At 42.0% G+C, this 24152-nt stretch overlaps 1 protein-coding gene across 10 annotated transcripts in view; it reads left to right on the forward strand.

Moving 5' to 3' along the window:
• The window catches only part of PCDH9 (protocadherin 9), a 746233-nt gene that overhangs the window by 467815 nt on the left and 254266 nt on the right, over nt 1–24152 (forward strand). For 5 of the 10 annotated variants that reach the window (XM_083435788.1, XM_083435790.1, XM_083435784.1 and 2 more), the window contains one exon: nt 17922–18123. The exons of 1 other annotated variant lie outside the window; for it this stretch is intronic. In XM_083435788.1, the coding sequence (XP_083291914.1) occupies nt 17922–18123 (202 nt within the window). The remainder of the gene's footprint in view (nt 1–17921; nt 18124–24152) is intronic. 4 more of the 10 variants (XM_083435795.1, XM_083435791.1, XM_083435794.1 and 1 more) reach the window with 1 other exon arrangement.

The raw sequence follows: 24152 nt of genomic DNA on the forward strand, positions 1-24152 counted from the left end.
ATATTCAGAATGTACAGTTGTAGAAGCCCGTGCAGATGAAATCTTAAAGGCGTGGCTCCAGATATTCATCAGTGCACAATTTGTTTGAACATATCTGCACAGGTTTATGGTTTGTTCATAATGCATATTTTTAAAAAGTTTATATAGTTGGTAAACTGAGCAATTGAAGTATGGACCATGGAGATTATACTAAATTAAGAATTCATTTAAAATATTAATGTGAAAGTAGCTTCTGAAATCTATTCTAGTGTTCTGGAGGGAAAGGGGGAGGAGAAAAGAGAGAGAGAGAGGGAGAGAGATTGGTGGTAGGGATAACCAATAACCAACCCAGAGAGGTGATCCAGAAAGATATTGTGGTGTATGGTATCAAAAGCTACAGTGAAGCCTAGAAAAATAGGTAGACATTTTTTAAACATTTTTTTTTTAAAAAAGTAAACCAGTTTATCAGCAGCTTTTTTAAAAAAAATCTGTGTTTCAAGACAGCAGGCCAGGGACTGTTTACTTCCACAGACAGAAGTCAGCTTGGCCACAGTAACTGCAATATGTGGATTAGTTCCTACTGAGGTAGTTTAAGTTAATGGCAGACAACTGGTTGTAGTTAGCAGAAGGAGTCTTAGCAAGAACGCAGGTAGCAAAAGAAGATTTCGTTTTGTTTTTGTTACAGTCCTTGTTTAATGTTGGGCTCCAATGTGTAAGAGCACATTGCAATAGTCTAAGGGGTCCAAAGTCCAGGGGTGGTTTTATGTCCTCCTCAACTTGAATTAAGTCATGATTTGTCTTTAACTGAAGTTTACTTAATGTCACCCAATACATTTCTGATGAAGCCAGAGCTCTAACCGCTTGGCCACAATTCCCTGACTTGAGCTTTAATCACACAGCCACCTTTACCTCTGCAGGGGAAAGAAGCTGGACCGACTTGTATTCTTCCATCTTTGTTAACTCATCTGTCATTTTTGGTTTAGCTTAGAAACTCAGCATCATAAATTTTTGAAAAGTGCTGCTTGTCTGACCTGGCCCTTGATTTCCATGGTTAAGATTCAGGCTAGCATTCCCATATGGCTCTGCTTAGTTCAAGGGATATGCATGCTGGACCTGGCTGGTGTTCCACTCTTCCCTTGCAGAGTGCCAGCTGTTGGGCATTTGACTTGTTCCTGAGTTCCATGTCAAACTGCACTAGTGAGTAAAATTCTGAGTGGGGGCATAAAAATCTGCATTATTGCTCTGGTGTATAACTTCAGACAGTGATGCCAAGCAAGCAGTTTAATCTGTGCACGCTAGTCATCTTTCAAAAAATCAAGAAATTAGAGCACATCTGCCTTCCTCTTTCCTTCCATCTGTCAATTCAGGCCATACACTTGATCATATTTTCCCCTTATTACATGCAAGCGTTTGGATCCTTCATAATGAAATTAACTATGTGGTGTTTGCATCTCAATTGCTGCTATTTTCCCATTTTCTTTTATAATCCTGCAGCACAAAGGGGGGAAGTAATATTGCTCATTTGAATTATCACTAAATATGCTTTGTGTTTTCTCAGTGCAGCTCAGTGGTAGAGCACATATTTTGTGCAGGTGTCCCCTGGTTCATAGGAAGGTAGTAGGGACCTGCATTATTATGAGTCAGACCACAGGTCCATCTAATAATACATATGAAAGTGTCTTCTACCAAATCTCTAGATTGTTGGCTCATTAGCTCAGTATTGTCCATATTGACCAGGTGTCTTACCCTGTGATTAGAGTTATCTGCAATAAAGTGTTCATGTTTTGACAAACAGGTACAGATCTTGATGGAGTTGAGAAATTGAAGTGTTCATACAGTTCCCATTGAAGGAGTCTTCTCTGAAATCCATCAAGCTAAATTAAAATAATTAATTACCAGAATCACCAAAAAATGCCTCCTTTTTGTTTCTGATTCCTTTGTACTTACTCTGTCTTTCTTCTTGCTGCGCTGACTGGCAAGATCTTCCAAGGGTATCAGTCTTTAGTACCTCTGCCTGTAGGTGCCAAGAGTTAACCTTGGACCTTCTGTAGATGAAACATGTTCTCTACAAATAAACAGTCTCTTAACATCTTAGTCCACAGTCTCTAACATCTTAGACACAAAATAATCTAGATCTGGAAAACTGCTACCACTCAAAGTAGACAGTACTGGTCTCATGAGTCCAATGACCAAGACTAGAGATTCAGAAGAAGACACCTTTTATATTTGGAACTAAATTTTGAAACATATATATTTCTAAATGCAGAGTACTACTAATAAAAAATCCTGTATTAAACGGCTGGGCCTCTTCAATTTTAAATGTAGTTTTAAGTTGTTTTCATTTTCTTCATGCACTTCCAAGTTGATTTCCTGGAGTGGTATTGTGGACCAATGTTGAGGCTCCTACTGGGCAGAACAGTAACGTAAATGGGAAATAGATCATGCAAAGTTTGGAAGATTTTTACTGCACTTAATTGTTAACAGAGACAGTCCCCCCCCCATCATTTCTTTTTTCTTTTTTGGTTTAGAAATAGTTGGGACCGTATAGAAAGGATTTTAATATATATAGATATTCACTGGTATATAAATGGTCCTGATGACATCCCCAGGTGAGCTCAGAAGGAACAAAGTTGGAGGGGGGAAACTGTACCTCCAAAGGTAAACAAAACAGCCCTAACTCTTTTATAAGTCCATGTAAGCTTGCAGCCTGGCTGTGGCTGTGAACATGGCAGAAACTGAATGGGGTTCTTGATGGTGAAAGTAAGACAATGTAAACCCACACTGCACTATGAAGCAAACCAAGGGTCCCCTCTCTACTTCTCTCTCAGCAGCAAAATGTCAGGCAGAGAAGGAATGAGAGAACTTACTGTGTGTTTGTGTGTGAGAACGAAAGTGATATGCATCATGTAAAGAAGTGACTTCCTATAAAAATTGATCTAGATATAATTAAATCTGTTCAAACCATCCTAGGACCAACCTGCTGCTGTGTCACCAGGGAGTGATACATAAGCCAGTAGTTATCCAGTGCAGATAATGCAATGGGGAGCTTTTGACACAAATTACTGCGTTGTCAAAGCAATTAATTTGGATCGAATTAATTGTAACTGAAGGTTTGGAGCCACAAAAGGCTGTTTTAAAAGAATGAGGATTTATTGGACTGAAGAATGCACTGGGGTCATTTTTGAAGACCTCCCCAACTGAAATTTCCAATGTAAATTTCTCCTCCATTTCCCTGCTTTTTATTCTATATATCCAATTTAAATGGTTTGTATTATATATTGTAGGATTACCATGTTTTTCAACCAGGCAAATTATGGGCTGTCCAACTGTTCAATGTCAGTAGAACAAAAGAAGTAAGATCAAAACAATGATAGGTAGTTTTCTTGTTGCAACATTTTAATTATTTCAAGTATTAAATAGGACAACAAGCAATGTGTACAGTTAAAATAATGTTTTCTTATGCATTTCTTTCAGTAATTAAGTTTAAAAAGGAATAGTACCTTTGTGTCCTTAAGCACCAGTGTGATTGAGAGCCCTGATTGGATCTGGCTTATTGAAACAGGAGAAGCGCAGAAGGACCCAGCACCTGTCATTCATACTTGATATCTTTGCTGCCGGAAGCAGTGGTGTAATGCTCTTGTACCTGTGCGCATGCAGTTGTTGTGTATGAAGCCAGTCTTAGAGAAGAAGAAATGTGATGGCCTCAGTGAACAGTGTTCAGAGCAGAGTCCTCAAATTACTGATACCAAGAGGATGCTAGTTTTATTGCCATACAATCACTTCACTCACACAGAGACAGCAACCTTGTTGTAATCAAGTAAAGCCACATCATGCAGAGCAACTTTGTCTCTCATGCTGTTCATGCTTCAAAGTATTCTAAAGTATTTAAACATTCTAGCTGCCTTTAAAATGGAAGCTGGTAAATGTGCAGATGTGCACTTCTCTCTCTCTCCAGTAGCAAAGTTAGACATAGTTGTCTAAATCTTGATTATGCAGTTGAGGCAGGCAGTGTCTGTTTATGCTTCCTGTGCAGAAAAAGGAGGTTCTCCTGTTGGGCTACTTCTGAAGCTGATTATGGATACCTGCTCCTTTTCATCATCAGTTATCAACCTGCCTACAGGCCCCATGGAAAATTGCTAAGATTTTCATATCTGTGATCTGTCAAAGTCAAGGATCAAACCAGGAGTCTGACTGCATTTTCTGTGTACTTTGTCAGCCTGTGAAGTCTGAGATAAGATGACTTCTACAAACATTAAGTTCTATGATATATTCCATGGAGAGATAACACCTTAAATCCCAAAGTACTGCCATTTTTATTTGCTTCCATCGTTCAGCCTAAGACATGTTTCAGATCAGAAATCTTTGTGATATGAAAAATATTTGATTTCATCATATTGTAGTTAAGTTGGCACAAATTTGCTTTAAAATGTTTTGGCATTCCTGCAGCCCAGTGCAGGCAAAATATAATATTGAAAGGTGGGAGGGGTGTGTGTTTGAGGGTTAGGGGGGAAGTATTGTTTCTTTTGGTTGGACAGTGTTCTTGAAGCTACGAGCATGAGTTTGATCAAACTGCGGGAGGCAGTGGAAGACAGGAGTGCCTGGCGTGCTCTGGTTCATGGGGTCACAAAGAGTCGGACATGACTAAACGACTAAACAACAAAACAACAACAACAATTGTTTCTTTATTAAAGAAACTACACACACCAATCAATTCTGAATCAATCAAAATTCACTTATATTGGGTAGTGTCAGACACAAAATTAATAGCAAGCAAATATGGCTGGCAGGTCAAAGTCTAGCAGAAATCAGGTCCAAGGGAGGCCAGAGCATTGGATAATAGCTGTGGAGGGAACAACCTGGTGGTCTCAGTCAGCAACATGTTGGAAGGCAGAGAATCTGGAACGTTTGATGACACTGTGGCTCCAGTTTGTCCCTCTGGTGCTCCCTGATTCCCCAGCTCAGAAGGTTTCTAGCAAGTTGTGTGAGAGTCTCAGCATGCAGTTCTTTCCTCTGTGGCAGCAAATTTAAAGAAGATCTCTTTGTTTAAGCCCTGATAGGACATTTTAAGACAGCCATTGAGAACCTTGAGGCCAGAGGGCAAATGCGGTCCTACAAGACTCTCTTCTTGGAACTTCCCCGCCCCCCCCCAACACACTCTTCTGATGCCATGCCCCTCACTGACCCTGCTTTACACCCTGAGGGTGGTGGTTTGCCTTGCTACAATGTATCCTTGAATTCAGATAGTGCCTCTTTGCATGGCTAGATGGAAGATACAGATGTGGGTGTCTGCAGAAGCTGGTCTCCTGAGAGCAGCAATAAGGCAGATCCCCATGGATGGCTTGAATGATCTGTGGAGTTTATCTAAAAATAATACTTTTTTCAACTGGAACACACCGGAACTCAGTTCCAGCACCTCTCAGGTGGGCACCATTGCTATTATGAGAGAACGAGGGAGGTGTTCATGGTGAATTCTGGCACCTCTCCGTCTAGAGAAATAGCATTAACTGTATCTAAATAGATGCATCTTCTATTTAGGTGCACATTGCATGCCCCTTGAAGCCAACAAACCAATTTAAATGACGCTTTTGAAATCACTGGTTGCAATACTAGAGTCAATAGTTTGAAGTAGTTTGGAGTAATGGACTTAAAATATTTGAATTAAGCACTGGGATAAGTCATATGTAGCACATGATGTACTAAGTTAGCCATATTATCTTTGACAATCCATGTCCACTTTCTGCTTTTCAGCACAGGCTCCATTTATCTAAGCTGACAGCTGTGGTGTCTGTGGCTTTAGTAGATGTATGGCTGCCTTCTAGAATCCTAGCATGTTACAAAAGCTTATCCTCAAAGGGCAATCCTGATGCTGCTGCTACTTTTTTGTGCTCTCAGGAGAAGGCATGACTGATGACTCAGAATTAATTGTAACCCAGCGAGGTGTCAGTGACAGATATCCATTACACGCACTAGTACTTGTGTGCAGGAGACAATTTTCTAATGTGCTATTCCCCCTCCAGCAGCCCTCTATTGAGACTCTGCTTTTAAAAAAGCACACTCTTTTGCACAGGAATGTGTGCGCACCTCTTATAATATTGTTAAATGTATGCTTAGTTAAGGGCTGCGCGTAGGAATTTGTACTTGTGCGATTGCTCTTTCTGCATTCTTCCTGCCCCTTGTTCCCCATATGTTCATCTGTTTATTAGACTCTTATCATATAAGTAATCTTGTGCAACCAAGTCTTGCAGTAAAGTGAGGAGACTGGATATGCAACGAACAAAAAGGGAGATTTTAGCCTAAAGAATGTAGCAAATAGAGTGAAGATATTGCAAGGGAAATATGAGAAGATAAAGTCAATCCCTCCACCATTCTTATTCTCATTCTTATTCTTATGATAAGATAAACAAAATCAGAAACACCCAAATGAACATATGCACTTCATAAAATCCACGGTTGACACATCAGCTGTTTCTACCGATCTTCAAGATGCCCCCCCCCCACAAGTATCAATCCCAATAACTTTAATGTTAACCTTAAAGTTAACAATTTTGTTTAGACTCTTCCTCCACTTCAGCATTATGGGGTTTTGTGGGTATGTATATACACACATAAATATTCATTCATCTTGGCAAATTATTTTATAGTTAAGCAATTTACAGCAGAATTTTAAGCATGTCTTCTCAGAAAGTCCAATTGAATTCAGTATGGGCTTACTTCCAGGTAAATGGGGTTATAAACAACAGGTTTCTTATTTGTTTCATTACAACTGAAATAATAGTTTTTAACTGTTTCCCTTCATAGTGTGTTTCAGGTAAAATATAGTCATAAAATAGGAGAGCTAGGTATCAGACTTTCCTCAAACCTTCATTGGAATTGTTTCTATGCTATTATAGTGCTGACCAGTATGTCATAGAGATGCTTATATGAATCAGATTACCTAGTTTTGAGTTGCAAAGCAACCTCAGGCAACAAACAGGTGGGAATTGATGCAAGGTTGGCTCAGTTAGTGCATGTTTAGTGTATAAATGGACACAAGATTGGAGCAGGGCAGGGGAGAATGCCTGATGAGGAACAATTTGGGATAACCCTTTTCACAAGGCCCTGGGTTCCTTGGATGAACTACAGGCTATCAATGTGATAGGCAGATAATAGCCAATCAAGTACAGCATATTTGGATATTCAGCCATGCCACATACCTTATCTCTGTAATTATTGCAATTCTCACCTGGAAGGTGAGCCTCTGTTACTGAAGGTTGGGAGATGAAGCTAATGGAATATGGCTCGCTTATGGTCTCCTGGTGAATTTTTGGCTGAAGCAAGATTTTAACCAACAGCTTCTGGCTCACTGCTCATCCTCTAACTGTGCAGTGCTATACATGTCTACTCAGAAGTAAGGCCCACTGAGTTCAAGTGAGACTTGCTGCCAGGTCACTGGGTTTAGGATTGCAGCCTTAGCACTATGTTACACTAGCTATTAGTGTATCTCAAAGGGTTTGGAACTAGTAAAATGCTGCAAGGTTTACTAAATCTCTTCTTATGAAACCTATGCAGTCAAACAGTTTTGTTTGGCAATTAGTTCATTTTTTTAAAAAAGAAGTGACATGCAGTACTATGTGGGCTAGCTCTGGTCTTGCTCTGTTAAGCTAGTCTGCTTCAAAAGTTTCAAATCCTTTAAAAAAACAATACCCAACAAAAAAACCCACAACTCTCTTTAAGTGAACAATTTTGTAAGTCAAGTGTTTGAAACCTGAGGTTAATCATAATGTACAGGGAGGGCCACGTCCCATTAGATAAAAGCTTGCTACTTTTACACAAGGGCTATGGCCTCCTAGATTGCCAAGGTCATACGCTGTGCTAAAGAAAGCTAACAGAATGGAATACTAAAGGGATTTTCACTGGCTCTTAAAAAAAAGAATCCCTTAAAGATCAATTGGAAGGTTCCTACCTTCTTATCCCCACATGAACTTTAATCTCAGCTTGTGTGAGTGACACTAAGCAAAGCATAAGTGCAGCCTGTTTTCCAAGTGAATAATTATTTGAAGGCATGCTCTATCAAGCCCCATTCCTGACATGAGACCGCAGAAGACCTCCGTGTATCTCCTGCATACAAAAGCCGCTTCCGAACATTCTGTCACATTTTCAAGGGGCAGCAAAACACAACTCAGGATGGGGCTGTGTAGGCAGGAGGTGGCTTTATGCCTACCCTGGTCACTCCTGAATGCTGCCCCATCCCGCTTAAGTTTCTTTTCCCCCTACACAAGTGGATGCTGTCACATTCTTATTGGAAAACAGAAAGCACAGCCCTCGGGCAGGGGAGGGGAGAGAAAGACAGGGGGGTGAAAGCAGAGTAGCATTGGGGAAAGGGAGTGTTAGGATTGTCCTACTCTCGTGTAGGACCTTGGCAGAGACACATGCCCAACTGGCAGGTTCTCTCCCTCCTGGTCTGTCGTTCAGGAGCTTCAAAAACTTTCTTCAACCCAAACATCACAGCGACTGATACCAAAAGGCATTAGCACGCTTAGGGATCTGCAGAGTATTCGCAGTTTGTGTAACAGAACTCAGTAGCACAGCATTTTGGCTAATCTACTTTTATTTGCATATAGTACACACATATAGTACATTCTGACTTAGCTCCTTCCTCTTTCTCATCAGACAGCAAAGAAAGAAAAAACAAAGGACAATAGTCCCACTTCATGGAACACAGTAACAGAAAAGATCCTGTCTCCATCACTTCCCACACTGTCAAATGAAAACATACACCATCATGTGATAAACAACAGTCTCATGACTGCAAACACGGAGCAGGAATCTTAACAGGGAGGAGAAGACCTGGCAAGGCAGAGTGAGGGGCCTGCCTTAGGAAGCTGATTTTGGGCATCATGAAGCAGCACTAAAATCTTAAGCAGAAGTAGTAAATGTAGACACTTTTACTGTCAGAGTGACAGGAACCTATTGGATTTTCTGTCTCAGATGCTGATCTGGTCTTGGGTGCTGTGTATCTTGACTTTGGAGTGGGTGGGTGCAGGAGGAATGGCGCAATGGCTATATTTTCAGCTGTCCCAGTTCAGTTTTCAGAGGGCCTTTTGGCAAGAAAACCTTCAGGCTCCCCTCCCTCCATGAATCTACCTCCTGATCACCATTATCACTGGCTGATCTTGTTCCTCCTCTTCTTTTTCGTCAGTGCTGTCACCTGCCAGGCAGGGAACCTGTGAGCATCCGTGAGCAGCGGCATCTCCTGTCGCTCCTTCTCACGACTCTTGCTATTTGAACCATAGCAAGAGGCAGGTGAAGAAGCAGGCAATGGAGGAACAGGTCCAGGAGCTTCCATGCTGAGGTGTGGACCCTTGACAGCTTTCCCACCATGCCAACCCTTGCCGTTGGCCCTGTAGGCCAGTCATAAATTGGCCTGGGGGATATTGGAGAGAATGGTGAGAGAACAAGCCAGGTGTTGAGAGGAGGAAGCCAGAATGAAATGGCAACAGAGGGGAGAGGAGAAAGAGAGTAAAGGAAATATTTCCAGTGAGTGGATGTAGAAGAACATAGGTAAGTGGAAAAGGATGAAGTCCTCCCTCTCCTCCCTTCTTAGGCAATTTCATGGACCTTTCTCTAGTATTTAATATAATTAGCAAACTCCCATTGGCAGGATTTGTATTTTTGCACTGTGACTAATTAAATCGCTGTGACCACAATTTGTATTGATAAATATGACTCTCATTACAAATAATGCTACTTTCTCCATTTTCTCCATATTGTGACATTTAGAGGCACATAATAAGTTGTTTATAAAACAACATCCAGATTATGAATGTCCCACAGATGGCAAGAAGTAATGGTTTCTCTGAGTCTTATCCTCTTGACCTATAAAGACTATTCACTATGGGAAAAATGAATCCCATTTCTTAAAAAAATAAGTTTCATTTTAGTATCCAACCAAACCAGAAAAGCTTATTTTTAACTGACCAGTTAAGTCAAATTATTAGCACAGTTGCTATGGGGCTTTATTTGGCACTGGTGCCCTCGTTATGAAATGCCCTTTCCAAAGAAGCTTGCCTTCTGCCCGTGTGAGGACCTTTTTGTTTTCCCAGGCATTTAAAATGCTTAAGCTATTTTTGATATTTTATCTATGGCTTATTGGTGGTGCCTTTATCTCTTCTATTTTTTATTGTGTCTATCTCTGCGCCTATATGTGTTTGCTTTTGCTTGCTTTTTTAAAAAAAGACTTTTGTATTATGCACTACCCAGAGGACTTACAGTAAGTTACAAATTCATATATGAGCTGTTGTTGGCTATCAGTAGACATGGAAGGCTCTGTGGAATTTAAATGGGTATCAGTTGTAGCTTTGAGACTTTCTGCTGGGAAATTCCTGGACTGCTTTAATAAGTGATTGATTGTGAAAGGATGGTCGAACCTGAAGCGGAGGTAGGGCACAGTCCAGCTGAAGGGAAGGGTGTTTAATCCCACTGACTCCTTAAGAATACTCCTTAATTCTTTCTCGCTAAAACTGGTGGGACTTAAAAGTCATTAACTTAAGCTGTGCGGTGCTTCAAGTGCCTCACTCCAACAAGGTCAATGCAATAGAAGTATCACTGTTAGCCAGCGACATTTCGCTGCTTGAAGTGGAGTCTAAGTGGTGCTTTCCCTACAGGGCAAATACTACTGAGACATCATTTCCTGTCTACATCTGTCTCTCTTCATGCTGTCACCTAAATCAAGCTGTAGGGCTATCCTGTGAAGTATTGTTTGTAAGACTACTTACAGAGCCCCAGGTTCACCGAGCAGGCTTCCCCTGGCTGTTCTCCTGCTAGTGGTAAAGGGTAAAGGGACCCCTGACCATTAGGTCCAGTCGTGACTGACTCTGGGGTTGCGGCGCTCATCTCTCGTTATTGACCGAGGGAGCCGGCGTACAGCTTCTGGGTCATGTGGCCAGCATGACTAAGCCGCTTCTGGCGAACCAGAGCAGTGCACAGAAAATGCCGTTTACCTTCCCGCCAGAGCGGTACCTATTTATTTGCACTTTGATGTGCTTTCGAACTGCTAGGTTGGCAGGAGCAGGGACCGAGCAACAGGAGCTCACCCTGTTGCGGGGATTCGAACCGCCAACCTTCAGATCAGCAAGTCCTAGACTCTGTGGTTTAACCCACAGCACCACCCACGTCCCTCCTGCTAGTGGTAACCAGTGCTAAACCCCCAAATGTGGGTGTTTTAAGGAAAACCAACGCATTCTGAGAATGTCCTATTCATCCAAGTGTCATGGGCCAGGAATTGGCTTTATCTGCTGAGCAGCAACCTGAAGGAACAGAAGGCAGAGTGACTCCACCTGTTGCTGATCAGCCTTCTTGCTTCCAACCTCAGTCAGTGGCTAGAAACAACATTTGTTGTTCCTGGCCAGACCTTGCTGCTTCTTGCTTTTCTTGACCTTGGGCTCTCGGCTTTCTTGACCCCTGGACCACCTGACTACGTGAACCGAGATACTCCTGACCTTAGGACTCGACTGAACCTTGCATATGGACTCTGCCTCCAGGCAAGGACCCCCCTGAGCCATGGTTGGTTGGCTGGCTTCTCCTGCCCCTGAGCTCTGCCGTGGCTGGGCAGCACGGGACTATGACACCAAATTACTTCTGCATACTACCACTCTGTGACAGACATTGCACTATGTCACTGTGTGTCGTAGACCAAGCTAAGTCATTCTATTGTTAGGATGCCCCGTGGGTTGTTTGTGCATGTATGAAGGTATGTGCACGCAGAGGTGAATTAGCTTGCCTGGTTTGAAGATCATGGAACTCATACTCTGGGAGAGAGTGAAACCTATATAAAATGGGACGATCCTAAGTTATACCTGGTTTGGTCCTAAGGTATTAAATTTGAGGGATAACACTGTAGTATAGACCAAAACGCAGTTCCTAACAGCTGGTGGCTGAACCTCCATCTTCAGGGATTCAGGTGTGTGTGAGATGCAGGGTGGCGGGGGCTGCAATAAATAGTTCCTCCCACTCTGTGTAATTTGGTGGACATTTTCCAGCAAATATGAATGTGTGCATGTTATTGTAATGGCTTCTTACAACATTCATGAGTCCTTAAATAAAAACCCAAAACAATTAGGGTACCTCAAGCATCAGAGGTAGGGAATGAAATTTCTCAGGTACCAGAGGACATGAACCAAATTTCCAGCTATGCTGCATTGTGGGTAATAGGAACAGGATCCCACTGAATTATGTTTTATCAAAAGTTATCAGTTATGTTAGACTCCTTCAAAATAATCAGCCAGTTAGCTCAAACAACTCTCACACGAATGAAAGAATGAAAACCAGGGTGTTCTATTGCATCCTCACTTTTTCTTCATATGGCACAAGTGGTCAGGATCTTACCCATCACTACCTAATGCTAATTTAACCTAAGCATAAGACTGGAATTGATTTCCTAAGCTTCAGACACATTAATTCTTGTTTTAAAAGGCTAAAATGAGGAAATTATTAGCATTAGCTGGCTCCCAGTTGAGTAAGATAAAGCAAGGCGTTAGATTAGATTAAATTGTACCACTTTATTTGCTTGTTAAAGGGAAATTTATTTCACTTTGCAGTTGAGACAAGTGTAGATAGATACTGGGTGTTTTATTAAGGAAGAAAAAAGATGATTTTCTGCTAATTGAATAGCTGGAATAAAATATAAAATATTACTCTCCCTGTCAGTAGTTGAAGTGTCACCTTTCGATTGGGAATTGTAACACAGTTCAGAGAAGTTTGATGCAAAGAACAAAACTTTTCTCTCTCACACACACAGACAGAAAATGATATCCATTGTTTCTGAATTGTTTAATGCATACCTTTCTCAACTATTGTGGTTTGTGAATGAAACTCAAAAGTTTTAATGCTTTATTGTTCATGACTACTTTTTTTTATGCAGTAGTTATGGATTTTCCATGTTGTAAGCTGCCTTGAGCAGGGTTTGAACTGTGGAAAGGCAGCATACAAATAAAATTATGTATGTAAGGAGACAAGTAGATGCTTGGCTAAAATGCCAGAACTGGCCTCATGCAGGCAACCCCATGGTCACGTCAAGCTGCATAAGATAAAATCCCACCTCCCAATGTCCTTTCTTCCTAATAGGATACACCCCTCCCCTCTCCCCCCCGCCCCCCCCCCCGATACAGTGCAGAACGAGCGGGTCACCGTTTAAGGGAATGTATCAGAGTGGGGGGAGGCTAGAAAATATTAAAATAAGTTGCATAGGTGAGCACCCCAAGGCATCTGTGTTGGCAAAAGGCTTCTTTCTAGAGCAGACCCTTGGGGGGGTATTTGGCTCAGGAGAATAAGGAAATGTAAACCTTTGAGGTCCAACCTCACCTTCTCTGGGTTATTGCTTTAACTGTGTATGAGAGAGAGAGAGAGAGAGAGAGAGAGAGAGAGAGAGAGAGAGAGAGAGAGAGAGAGATTTGGTCTGGCATCTATCTCTGTGTGAATTGTAGGGAACCAGGAATTCTAAGGTCTCTGGGGTTCTGAGCCAGGGTGGAATCACTCAGAAATGACACAGATGGTGGATTATATCTCATCCCAGGGCAATAGTTACCAACATTGAGGGTATAGCAAATTGACATCATTTCCTATGGTGTACACATACATTTTTGTTCTGCTGACACTATAATCTCCAACCCAACAAGCTGTATGTGATTACATGCAGCAACAAACACGGGTTTATCCATGGGTGCTTAGTTAGGAATGTGCGCCCAAAAATTCTGACCTCTACGTATGTATGCTTGCAAATGTGTGTTTGTCGCAGGCCCACATCATATCTCTAGTTGCAATCTAAAAAATATACAAGATGTGAAGTGATATGAGATATTGGCACATACAAAACTTCATGACCCCTCTTTTGGGGGGAAAATGGTATGTGAAACTTTACATAGGTTTACATAGAAACCACAATGCTTTCTTCATACAGTCCTAACTTTTTCAAACAATAACACTCAAACTAACAATTGCTTGTCTCCCTCCAGTCTGAGAGTGGATTTTGGTTTGGTCTGCCACTTTTCATGATTCCAGGTATAGTGAAGAAGATTGCATAGACAATTTGTAAGAAGAGAGAGAGAGAGAGATTTTATTAATTCTGTGTGTGCAACCAATACGTGTGACATGACTTGAAGAAGATAAGTTAAGGAGCATCCTTTTAAATATTCACAATAGCTAATAACAAAAACCAGTCTTTTCATGAAATCTAATATGCTCTGACAAGTAGAGCATAATAACTCCCTATTCAAACAATGTTAGCAATATTTTCCAAGAAAAGAGCACACATACACACAGTACTATATTAAAAAATGTACATTTAGACATTTAAGGGAGAAATCCTACTTGTAAACATTTAAGAGAGCAATCTAGCGCACAGGAAGCTGGTGTAAGGAAGCGCAGCATAAGATAATCTGGTGAAATGTACACCAGATACAAACTCAATCCAGGAGCAGACCAATGATGCCTGAAGTGACCTAACTCTAGCAGATGGAAAACATGCTTTTAAAATAGCGTTGGGGGGCTTTTTCACACTTCTGCTTGTCCCATGCCTAGAAATTACAGGTATGGGCAGTTTCCCACTGCTTCTTTCCCAGGGAAAGCCTGGAAAAACCCCAAATTGCTGTTTGCTCCAATTGAACTCTGAAGAGTAGTCTTTCCCTGCTGTAAGCAGCAGGGCAAGAGGAAGTGTGGATAAGCCTGGAGTGATATCACCCCTTTTGCCATCTTAATTTATGTCAGGTTTCCAGGTCACAAGACTTGGCTGAACAGGATTAGGATCCAGCCTATGTCCTCACCCCATTAGGTTCCATTAGGTTTACTCATGAGTAAGAAGGTATAGAATTGTTGATCAGATTTCTTTATCTGCCTGATCTCAACGGCTCATAATCTATAATTATGTTCTTACTTTACCCCTTTTTCCTCAGCCCAATGCAAATAAAAAGTGACTCGCATGGCTTCTGGGAGATGCTTGGACTTTGGTGAATCTCCAGTGGAAGGATAATCTATTATTGAAGTCCAGCCAAAAAACCACATTTATGATTTGTCCAATAGATAGCAAAATAAAGGAGCATTTATTTATTTATTGTTATAGCTGTTTTTAATGTGCGCAATGCACTTTCACATACATAATACCAGTTAATCCTTACCATTGTTCCTGTAAGGTTGGTTAGTATTCTTATCCCCATAGTGCAGATGTGATAAGGCTAGGTTCCTACTTTAGGTGAGATTTGAACCAGGGTGCTCCAAGTTCATGGCACGCACAGTGACGTGTGATGCTCTGTTTGCCACATGTCTAATAGAAAAGCAAGGCAAGAGACTTCAAGGGGTTGAGAGCCATTAAGCACTTCGCCTTATTTCATAAACTCTGCCCAGTCCTACAATGTACACAATCTTTGTGCAAAGTGCAGGACTGTGGGCTAGGCTGGTTTGTGGTGTGTGGGCAGATGGCTAAAGGTTCCCCATATTCCAAGCCAGAGTCTCAGTCTAGATTGGAGACCTGCACTTTTTCTGAAAGAAAAATAAAGCACTCAAGAGCAAACAACACAGTTCATGTCACATGTCATCTGGCCCTTGGTTCAGCAGGTAGACTAAAAATATTGTCCTGCATACACATGGAATATAAACTTGGTATTTTTTTTTTTTAAAAAAGGAAGGGGCAGGGAAAGGATCTTAACAGGGTTATCCAACACCCACCCAATCCAATCCAATCCACCATGTTGGAATGGGTTTAGATGGCCAACTCTGCCCTGGCCAACTCTTGCCAGCCTCTGTAACCAGAAGCCCTGCTGGTGAGGGGCAACCAAACATGTCTGCCCAAATGGTGGATAGGCAGAAGGTACGACCAGTAGTAGGCTGGGGGAACACCCAAAATGGGCATTTTGGGTGATAACAGTGGCACATGGCACAGTATCCATTGGATCCTGAGCTGTTGCCCTTGTCTAAGTCCTGGCACAGTGAATGGATCCCCCACCCCACCCCCAGTCACCTTCTACCCTGACTAGCACAAGTGGCAAGACAGTAAGACAGTAGCTGTGGCAGTTTCCACACCAATCCATTAATCCCTGCTAATGCTGACCAGGGGTTAGGATTGCAGCCTTCAGGAGTTGGGAAGCCAAAAAGTGACACAAGTCAATGTCCATAATATGGATATTGCTTCTCTGTACAAAGAAAGTAAGCCAAAGCTTGCTGCGTTTGTGCTGTTTCTTTGCCCCTTGTGATAAGTAAGTTAAATTTGATGCCATATATGTAAGTTTTTCTGACTAAGACTGAAATCCTTGATATTAAGGCCTACTGGGAGTTTCTTTCTTTTTCTTTTAAAGCTGCCTTTCTGAACTACTAGAATATATCCCAGCAATGACACAATTTATTCTACATATCCTTTAATCCTTCCCATAGTGCCTGGAAAAAAACCCAAAACCTAATTTATTCTATGTAATGCTAGTAGAGAATAAGAGGAGCACTTTTATTTGGTTTTTCAAGTAATCTGATCTATCTTGCGTTATACATCGCAAAGTGGTTTACGTAGTTCTGTCTAGATAGATATCTCCTCTCCTCCAGCAGATTGCAGGCAAATTGTTGTTACATGTGTCTGTTGCTAAGAGTTTTTGAAATATTATGTATTGATGAAATGTTAACTACAAACTAATACTTCCTAGAAGCACATTTTCATGTTTAGATAACCCACATGCATACCTTTTGCCTTGCCATGTCACATTTCATCTTGCTACCCCAAACTACTAACAATTTCAGAATTTTATTCTTGTTGTTTAAAAATAAGGATACACTAGCAAAGTTGTGAGATACGGTTCTCAAATAAGTTGCACAGGATTTGTGCCAGGAAGGCCTGGGCTAAATGTTCCCTCCTTCTGACCCATTCCTATCTGCCCAGGCCATTTCCTTTGGTAGAACATGCCATACAATTCAAGCTATCCCATTGTAAGAAGCTGGGAAGCTCGCTACCAGATGACGTGCCACTGAAAGATCGTGGACAAAAAAGCAGGAAGTTTTCCACAGGGATGCCAGTTCCTGTGATAAATCAGTATATAACCCAGACAGGTGTAGCTGGCAAGTAAAGTTGAATCGGGTTCAGATCCCGTACACTCCAATCTGTCTCATGTGGAGTCAGTCCATTCACTTTTTTTTTTTTTTTTTGCATTGACTGGTAGTGACTCCACAGGCTTTGTGGAAGGAGTCTTTCCACTACCAGGTGTTTTCTGGGGTCAAACAAGGTGCCTTTTGAATGAAGAGCAGCTTCTCTTGTAGGGGAGAATTGGGATCCATGGTGTAGGTTGTCTCCACCCAGGAAGTTCTCTGCCCCAGTTCCATTTCCTGCCTTAGTCACTGGTAGGAGGTTTCTTGGGAGGGATTTCCACCCTCCTTTTGGTTTCCCCCCATTTGTCTTTGTTTCCTGGATCCCCTTTACGCTCCCTAGCTGCCATCTGAGGCAAGTTTTCCTGGTCTACCTCCCTCCCTCCCTCCCTCCCTCTCGGACATAGCTGTCAACTTTTCCCTTTTCTTCTTTTCTTCTATTTGGAATAAGGGAATTTCCCTTTAAAAAAGGGAAATGTTGATAGCTATGCTCTTGGATCTGTTTGTCTAGGCCTCTTTTTCTGACCTGCAGCCCTTGGGAGGTCTCTGGGCTTCTGGGCTTGGGAGGGGAGTCTATGGAAGGGCTCTGTTCCTTCCGCACTGGCTGCATATGAGCAGGTACTGTCCAGCCAAGGGAGGAGACAGGTACTGTCGAAACTGTTAAGACCAGGTGGAGTCAATAAGTGAAGTTGCCCATGACGACCTGTTTTCTTTTCTTTCCTGGGTTGCAGCAAAGAGGTGATGGTTGGGGAGGGGGGGGGATGACAAAAAGGCAATAAGTTATATTTTAAAAGAGAGTTCCAGTAGGTAAAAGAAGAGCACTAATCCAGCGTGTCCTGTGCTCTTCTTTGTAGTCCCAGCGCCGTGTTACGTTTCACCTCCCCGATGGCTCCCAGGAAAGCTGCAGTGACAGTGGTCTAGGAGATCATGAGCCTGTGGGTAGTGGTACCCTGATCTCACACCCTCTCCCTCTGGTTCAGCCGCAGGACGAATTCTACGACCAGGCCTCACCGGACAAGAGGACCGAAGCGGATGGCAACTCCGATCCCAACTCTGGTGAGTTGCATTTTCAAGCCTTCCCTGCCCACCCATCCCGACATGGTTTTTTTGTTTTGCTTCTTCTATATAGGTAGGCCTGTATTGTTTTGTGTGTGCGTCCTCCGCATCTGCGGCGGCATATAAAATGGCACGGAGCATCAGGTGTAACAATGATGGCTTGCGCTTCTCAGCGAAATAGGTGGAGTCACTGCCAAACAAGCAGATATCCAGGAAAGGCAGGGGGAAAGGTGCAGCAACCGTAGTTTCATTATTATTGTATTCAGACACAATTATTTTCTGTGGTGTGGTTACTGAAGATCCTTCCGCTAGCAATGGTAACACATGCATTTTCTCTCTTTTTAGATTTCCCCCAGGCTATGAATATGACACGTGGTTCATAATATAAGAAGCAGACTAATTTTAAAGCAAATAGTTTTTCTGACTCCAATCAAAAGCTATGTGCTTCGATTAGAAGTGTAAAAAATATAAGTAACTAACGGGCAATCACTTTACAGTGGTGCTTCCTAAAGGCATTGACATTATTATTGTTACAATTAATTTGCTAATTGCCTTTTAAGACACAATATCCAGGTGATTTACATAAAGCAATTAAAACAATTAAAAATACAAAGACAACCAATAGATTTAAAACAAATGGACACTTGTGGAAAAGATCCATCTATCCAGCTGGGAAAGCCTGTTGTAACAAAAATGTCTTCAGCCATTTCCAGAAAGTGCAGTCTTGGATCTTGACAGGACTGCTATTCCACAGAACAGGGGCAGCCACACTAAAAGCCCTGCTCTCAGTTACTGCAGAGCAGGCTGAGATATCTTTGGAACTTGCAGGAGAGACACCTGCAGACACAGCTGGGTGTAGAAGGGATAAAGCGGTCTCTAACAAAACCTAGTCTTAGACTTTATGGGGACATGTATGTTAGTATCAGCACCTTGAGCCTGGCCTGGTAACATTGGCCTTGATAATATAGAATTGCACATAGCCTGGAATGTGGAGAAATAAAAAATGCATGTACAAGAGCTCATATGTGTACTCAGTATACTTTACTTGTTTCCTACATGGCTTCACCTTTTCCTGCTGTTGCACTAGGGAAGAGTTTACTGAAGTGTTTACAAGTTTCTAAAGTAGCATGTTGTGTGGCATGGGGGTGGGGGCTACTGTTGTAAGAAGCTGCTTCTTTACTGCAGACATAAAAGCTCCAAAGCTCTTTGATGTTATAGATTTGGCTATCGATTTCAAATGCTCTGGCAGACGTGGAGGTCTGGTTCCCGAGAACAATTGTGGTTTTTGAAACTGTGAAATAACGCACCTAGACACATGGTGAGCATGTGGAGAATTAAGATCAATAAGGTGAAAACCTAAGTCTGCAGTCCTAAGCAGACTTACTAAGGAGTAGCTGTTGTTCAACTCAGTGGGATTTACATATGATAAACATGTTAATATCCTGCTCTTGAATTCTTGTAGTGTTGTTAAATGGATTGATAAGACAATTGTTCCTGCAGAATTAGTGCTGGATTTACCATAGGTTTGATGAGGCCCTAAACTATTGAAGGTAATGGGGCCCTTTATACGTCCAGCTGTCCTTTGTCAATAACAAATTGCCGCTGTTTTTTGTGTTGAATATATGCTATATGCAGTGCCCATTAATTACACCATAGGAACCTACACAACACAAAACACTGTTGCTGTATGTAGGGTTTATTTTATTTTATTTGCTTTTTATCTTATATTTTGGAAATGTACATCCACTTTTTTTCTTTATTTTTTTTTGGGGGGGGGGGCAAGAGAGTGAGGCCCTAAGCTATAGCATGTTTAGCTTATACATAAATCCGGCACTGTGCAGAATGTGGTCCAGAGTGGGGGATTTTATTTTTCCAATAGGTGGATAACTTGTGGCCCTCAAGATGTTGTCAGACTACAACTCCCAACCTCCCTGTCCACCGGGGCTTATAGGAGCCGGGGTCCAACCTGGAGGGGCATAGGTTCCCCACCCTTTCCGTGGGCAGGCAATGGAGTCCCCCCAACCCCAGGCAACCCCCAAGCGGAATAAGGACTCAAGACAACATGCTATGGGGTTAAAATTGGCCACAACTTTATTAAGTTTCAGATGTAGGCAGACCTTGGCTCAGGCACTGGGTGTTTATTCTTCCCAGTCCCCAGCCGTGGATCTGGGAGAGTTCAGGGTTATCCAGAATGTGTGGGGATTGGGCTGGCTCTGGAGAACATATGTTCAAGCAGAGACCCCCACCCCCATTTTGCCACCGTTGGAGGGGAGAGCAATGACAACTTCTCAGCGTATGGCCAACGCCTCCCCTCAACACCCCTTTAACGGGGAACCCTGGTATCACCGCCACAAGGGGGACATGGGTCATGGCTTCACGCCCTCCCCCCATTTAGGAAGATAGACTAAAGGATTCTGCCCAAGGCCTGAAACCGCCAAAGTTGTGATGGTTTGCTACAGGAAAGGCAAAACCTTCCAATGCAGGAAAATTCCTTTCCTGCCCTTCAACAGCGACCCTGACGTAGCAGCACCTGCGTACCTGTGGAGAAGAGGTTAACCTGCAAAAGAAGACTTAACTGAGGGAGGGGAGGGTGGGAGAAGCTCTGGAGCCGACTGCTGCTTTGCAGGTAAGATTCACCTTCTGTTGTGTGGGCAGGACGGTCCCTCCCCTTACCTGGCCAATCCCCTGGCAACGCCTCCCCAGGCGGGATTGGGCGATTGGCTGAGGTAGGCGGAGACCTCCAGGTATCCAGCCTGGGGAGGATGAAGCCAGCCTGAACTACCAGGAGTCACACTGGGATGTGACAATGAGCGGTCATTGTGCAAATTGGCACATGGTATACAAAAAGGGGCAGCAGCCTTGTGCTAGCAGAAATAAAATCTCTCTTCCCTGTTCCTACCCCCAGATGCTTCAAGGAAGGGAAAGCTGTGGATTTTGCAGCTAAATTAAGAGGGCTTCCATTTCAGGTTGAGAGAGAAGAGGATAAGTTGGAGGAGGTAGTGTATGATATGGCAAGAACACGTTGGGAAATCTAATGTCTAAACTAGGGTGGAACTCGAGGGGGTGTATAGTTATGAATATTTTACGTGTATTAATTACCAGAAAACAGCATAAATATTTAGAATTTTAAAAATTACTTTTATCAAAAGATTGTATGTGTACACACCATCGCTGCAGCAGACTCCAGAAGTGTCTCATTCATTCATTCATTTTGGCCATATGTTTGCTTGGCCTCTGACCAGATTGGTAAAAGCTGGATAATGGCCCACAAGCCGTTTCTTTCTTTCTGAGTTACAATTCCACCCTTGGTCTAAACCACCTTTGGATGTTATTAGAATAATAACCCAAGAAAGTGGAAGCAACACTTTCTAAATGGTGGTAACCTTATTTAAATGCAAGTAATTAAATTGCCAGAATGTCAATAAAGTCTATGGATTCCCAGGCAAACCCTATTATCTCTTTAAGCAACTTAGATGGAACAATCCAGTATTTGTGTTTTTATGTACTAGAGGTGACGGTTTAAGCGACAAAAAGACAGTCTTGCATCGGTGTTACCTGTGTACACTTTCCCTTTAGCCTTGATGGCACAGAGTTGAGTACTGGCTTTAACACTGTGTGGCAAATCCAGAAATAAATCTGAGTCCCCAGCAAGGAATGGTTCCAATTGCTGTAGTCCTTTTCTGAAGATACTGCATGCGAGTCCTTCTGCGTTAGAGAAAAAATTCCAAATGTGTCATGTAAAATGAATTAGAACATGTAATATTAATCACAAATGATGGACTCTTTGCTAATATAGTTTTGCTAAAAGACTAATCTGAACAGACAGATGCTTTTGACTCACATAAGGATTAGGGAATGGGAGACGTCTAAGTTTTAGGTGTGCTATCTTACTACACAGTGATATCTCAGAAGGAGCACCCACAGGGTGGGGAAGGGCACTATGATTTGTGGATTTTAATGTATTTTTAATCTTTGTTGGAAGCCGCCCAGAGTGGCTGGGGAAACCCAGCCGGATGGGCGGGGTACAAATAAATTATTATTATTATTATTATTATTATTATTAATAATAATTATTCCTACCATGTCAGCCCTCTAATCTATGTTGACTTCACCATTTTTTCACAATCTGCCATTTAAACTATCTAGAGATTACAGAGTCCCATATTCTGTATCAACACATCCATGATGCCTCAATAATTTCCATGCCACCATGTCCTTAAAATAAGATGAAAATTAGTGCAACTGTACTCACATTGATATCAGCACAGAAAAAAATGTATGCTGAAGAGCTGGAATAAATTTGAAATTCTGAAATTTCAAATAATTGAAGGCAATGTGCTCTTGGAGCAGGACAACTATTGAAATTTCAACAATATGCAAGAGGGAGATACTGATTTCATGCATTCATTTATTTTTAAATAGCTGAAATTGGGTTCGTTCTTTTCCATTTCTGAAATGGCGTTAGCAAGTCCCCAGCTTGCTGTAAAGGTTCTCCACTCTATCTTGAACTCATTTGTGTCAGGAAAGAGTTTCTTTCAGCTGACAAAATGGATTCTGGTCCACCAAAATGTATGTCTTTGTGTTGCCCTGATACGGCCATGTTGTTATCTGATGGTATAACCCCTCTGGAATATAATCCAAAGGTCAAAGACCTGCCCCCTTGCTCCTCCCCCCCTTTACTCTATTAAATGCTACTTATACATTTAAGTGGCATTTAACAAAGTACAATGGTTTGTTCTTCAGTATATGGAACAATATTTTAATGCTATGAACTGAGAAGCTTTAAATGGGAAAAGCTATCCAACTTCCACCCTTTTTCTTTTTGTTGTTTTCTTGTGCGCTCATTTTTCTGTTTGTTATAGGCAAATTCTATTTCCCCCCTATCTAACAAGCAATCACTCTGCACATTTTCTGTGGCAGATGCTTCAAGGTTTATGTAGGTGTGAGTGTATGTTTTAAGTTGGTATGGAAAAAAATGCTTTCATTTCAGAAACAAAGAACAGGGGCATTACTTTTTATATAAATTTGTTTGTAGCTTTGCAAACATTAAATGCGCAGTCGAACTAGCCTGGCTGCCTGCCTTTTAAATGCCAATTCTGATACAATCTCACTTTCATGTATTGTGCTGCTGATGTTCTCCCTTGATTTGAGTGTTTTGCCCCATGGTGAGAACAATTTGGGCCATTTGTTTCCAGGTTCACATGAATCATTGGTTAATAGCTGCGTAGAATCTAGTAGTCGATGCTCCCTGATATTGGTATTTTGCTGCTGATACCAACTTTAGTATTTAGGTTTCAAAAGCCTACTGTGTTCTAGAATGAGTTAAATGTTCTCCAGGCTTAATGAACCAGTGCGCCAGAGATACATTGTTATATTTTCCAAGTGTTGCCAGCCTGCAAAGAGACAAGAGAGTTATACAATTACCCTAGCCTAATGAAAAGGCATGCACAGTGAGAGAAAATTCATCCAGCTAATCTGAAAGCCAGCAATCATTCATGCTGGGTGAGAGTGCGAGAGAGATTTTCAGCATTAGCTTTATTATTCACACACTGCTATCCTGTTTATTAAGATACAGTTCATACTTACCTCAGTTTCTGGAATAATTACATATGACTGTACTCTTGTGATAACATCCTTGGTGGTAACTACTTGGCATCTTCTTTGACCATGCATGGTACTTAATCCTAATGTGATTGATGTGCAGGGAATCCTGATGGGAGTATAATTTATGCAATTCATGACATGAACTCTGCCACTCCACTAAAGCAGAACATCACAGGTGAGCTGGGTGGTCCAAACAGAGCCCCCAGATGCATATGGTGTAGTGGTTAAGAGCAGTGGACTCGTAGTCTGGTGAACCAGATTTGCGTCTCCGCTCCTCCACATGCAGCTGCTGGGTGACCTTGGGCTGGTCACAATTCTCCGAAGTCTCTCAGCCCCACTCAACTCACAGTGTTTGTTGTGGGGGAGGAAGGGAAAGGAGATTGTTAGCCACTTTGAGACTCCTTCGGGTAGTGATAAAGTGGGAT

This window comes from Podarcis tiliguerta, assembly GCF_965153285.1.
Source record: "Podarcis tiliguerta genome assembly, chromosome: 4".
Taxonomy (NCBI): Eukaryota; Metazoa; Chordata; class Lepidosauria; order Squamata; family Lacertidae; genus Podarcis; species Podarcis tiliguerta.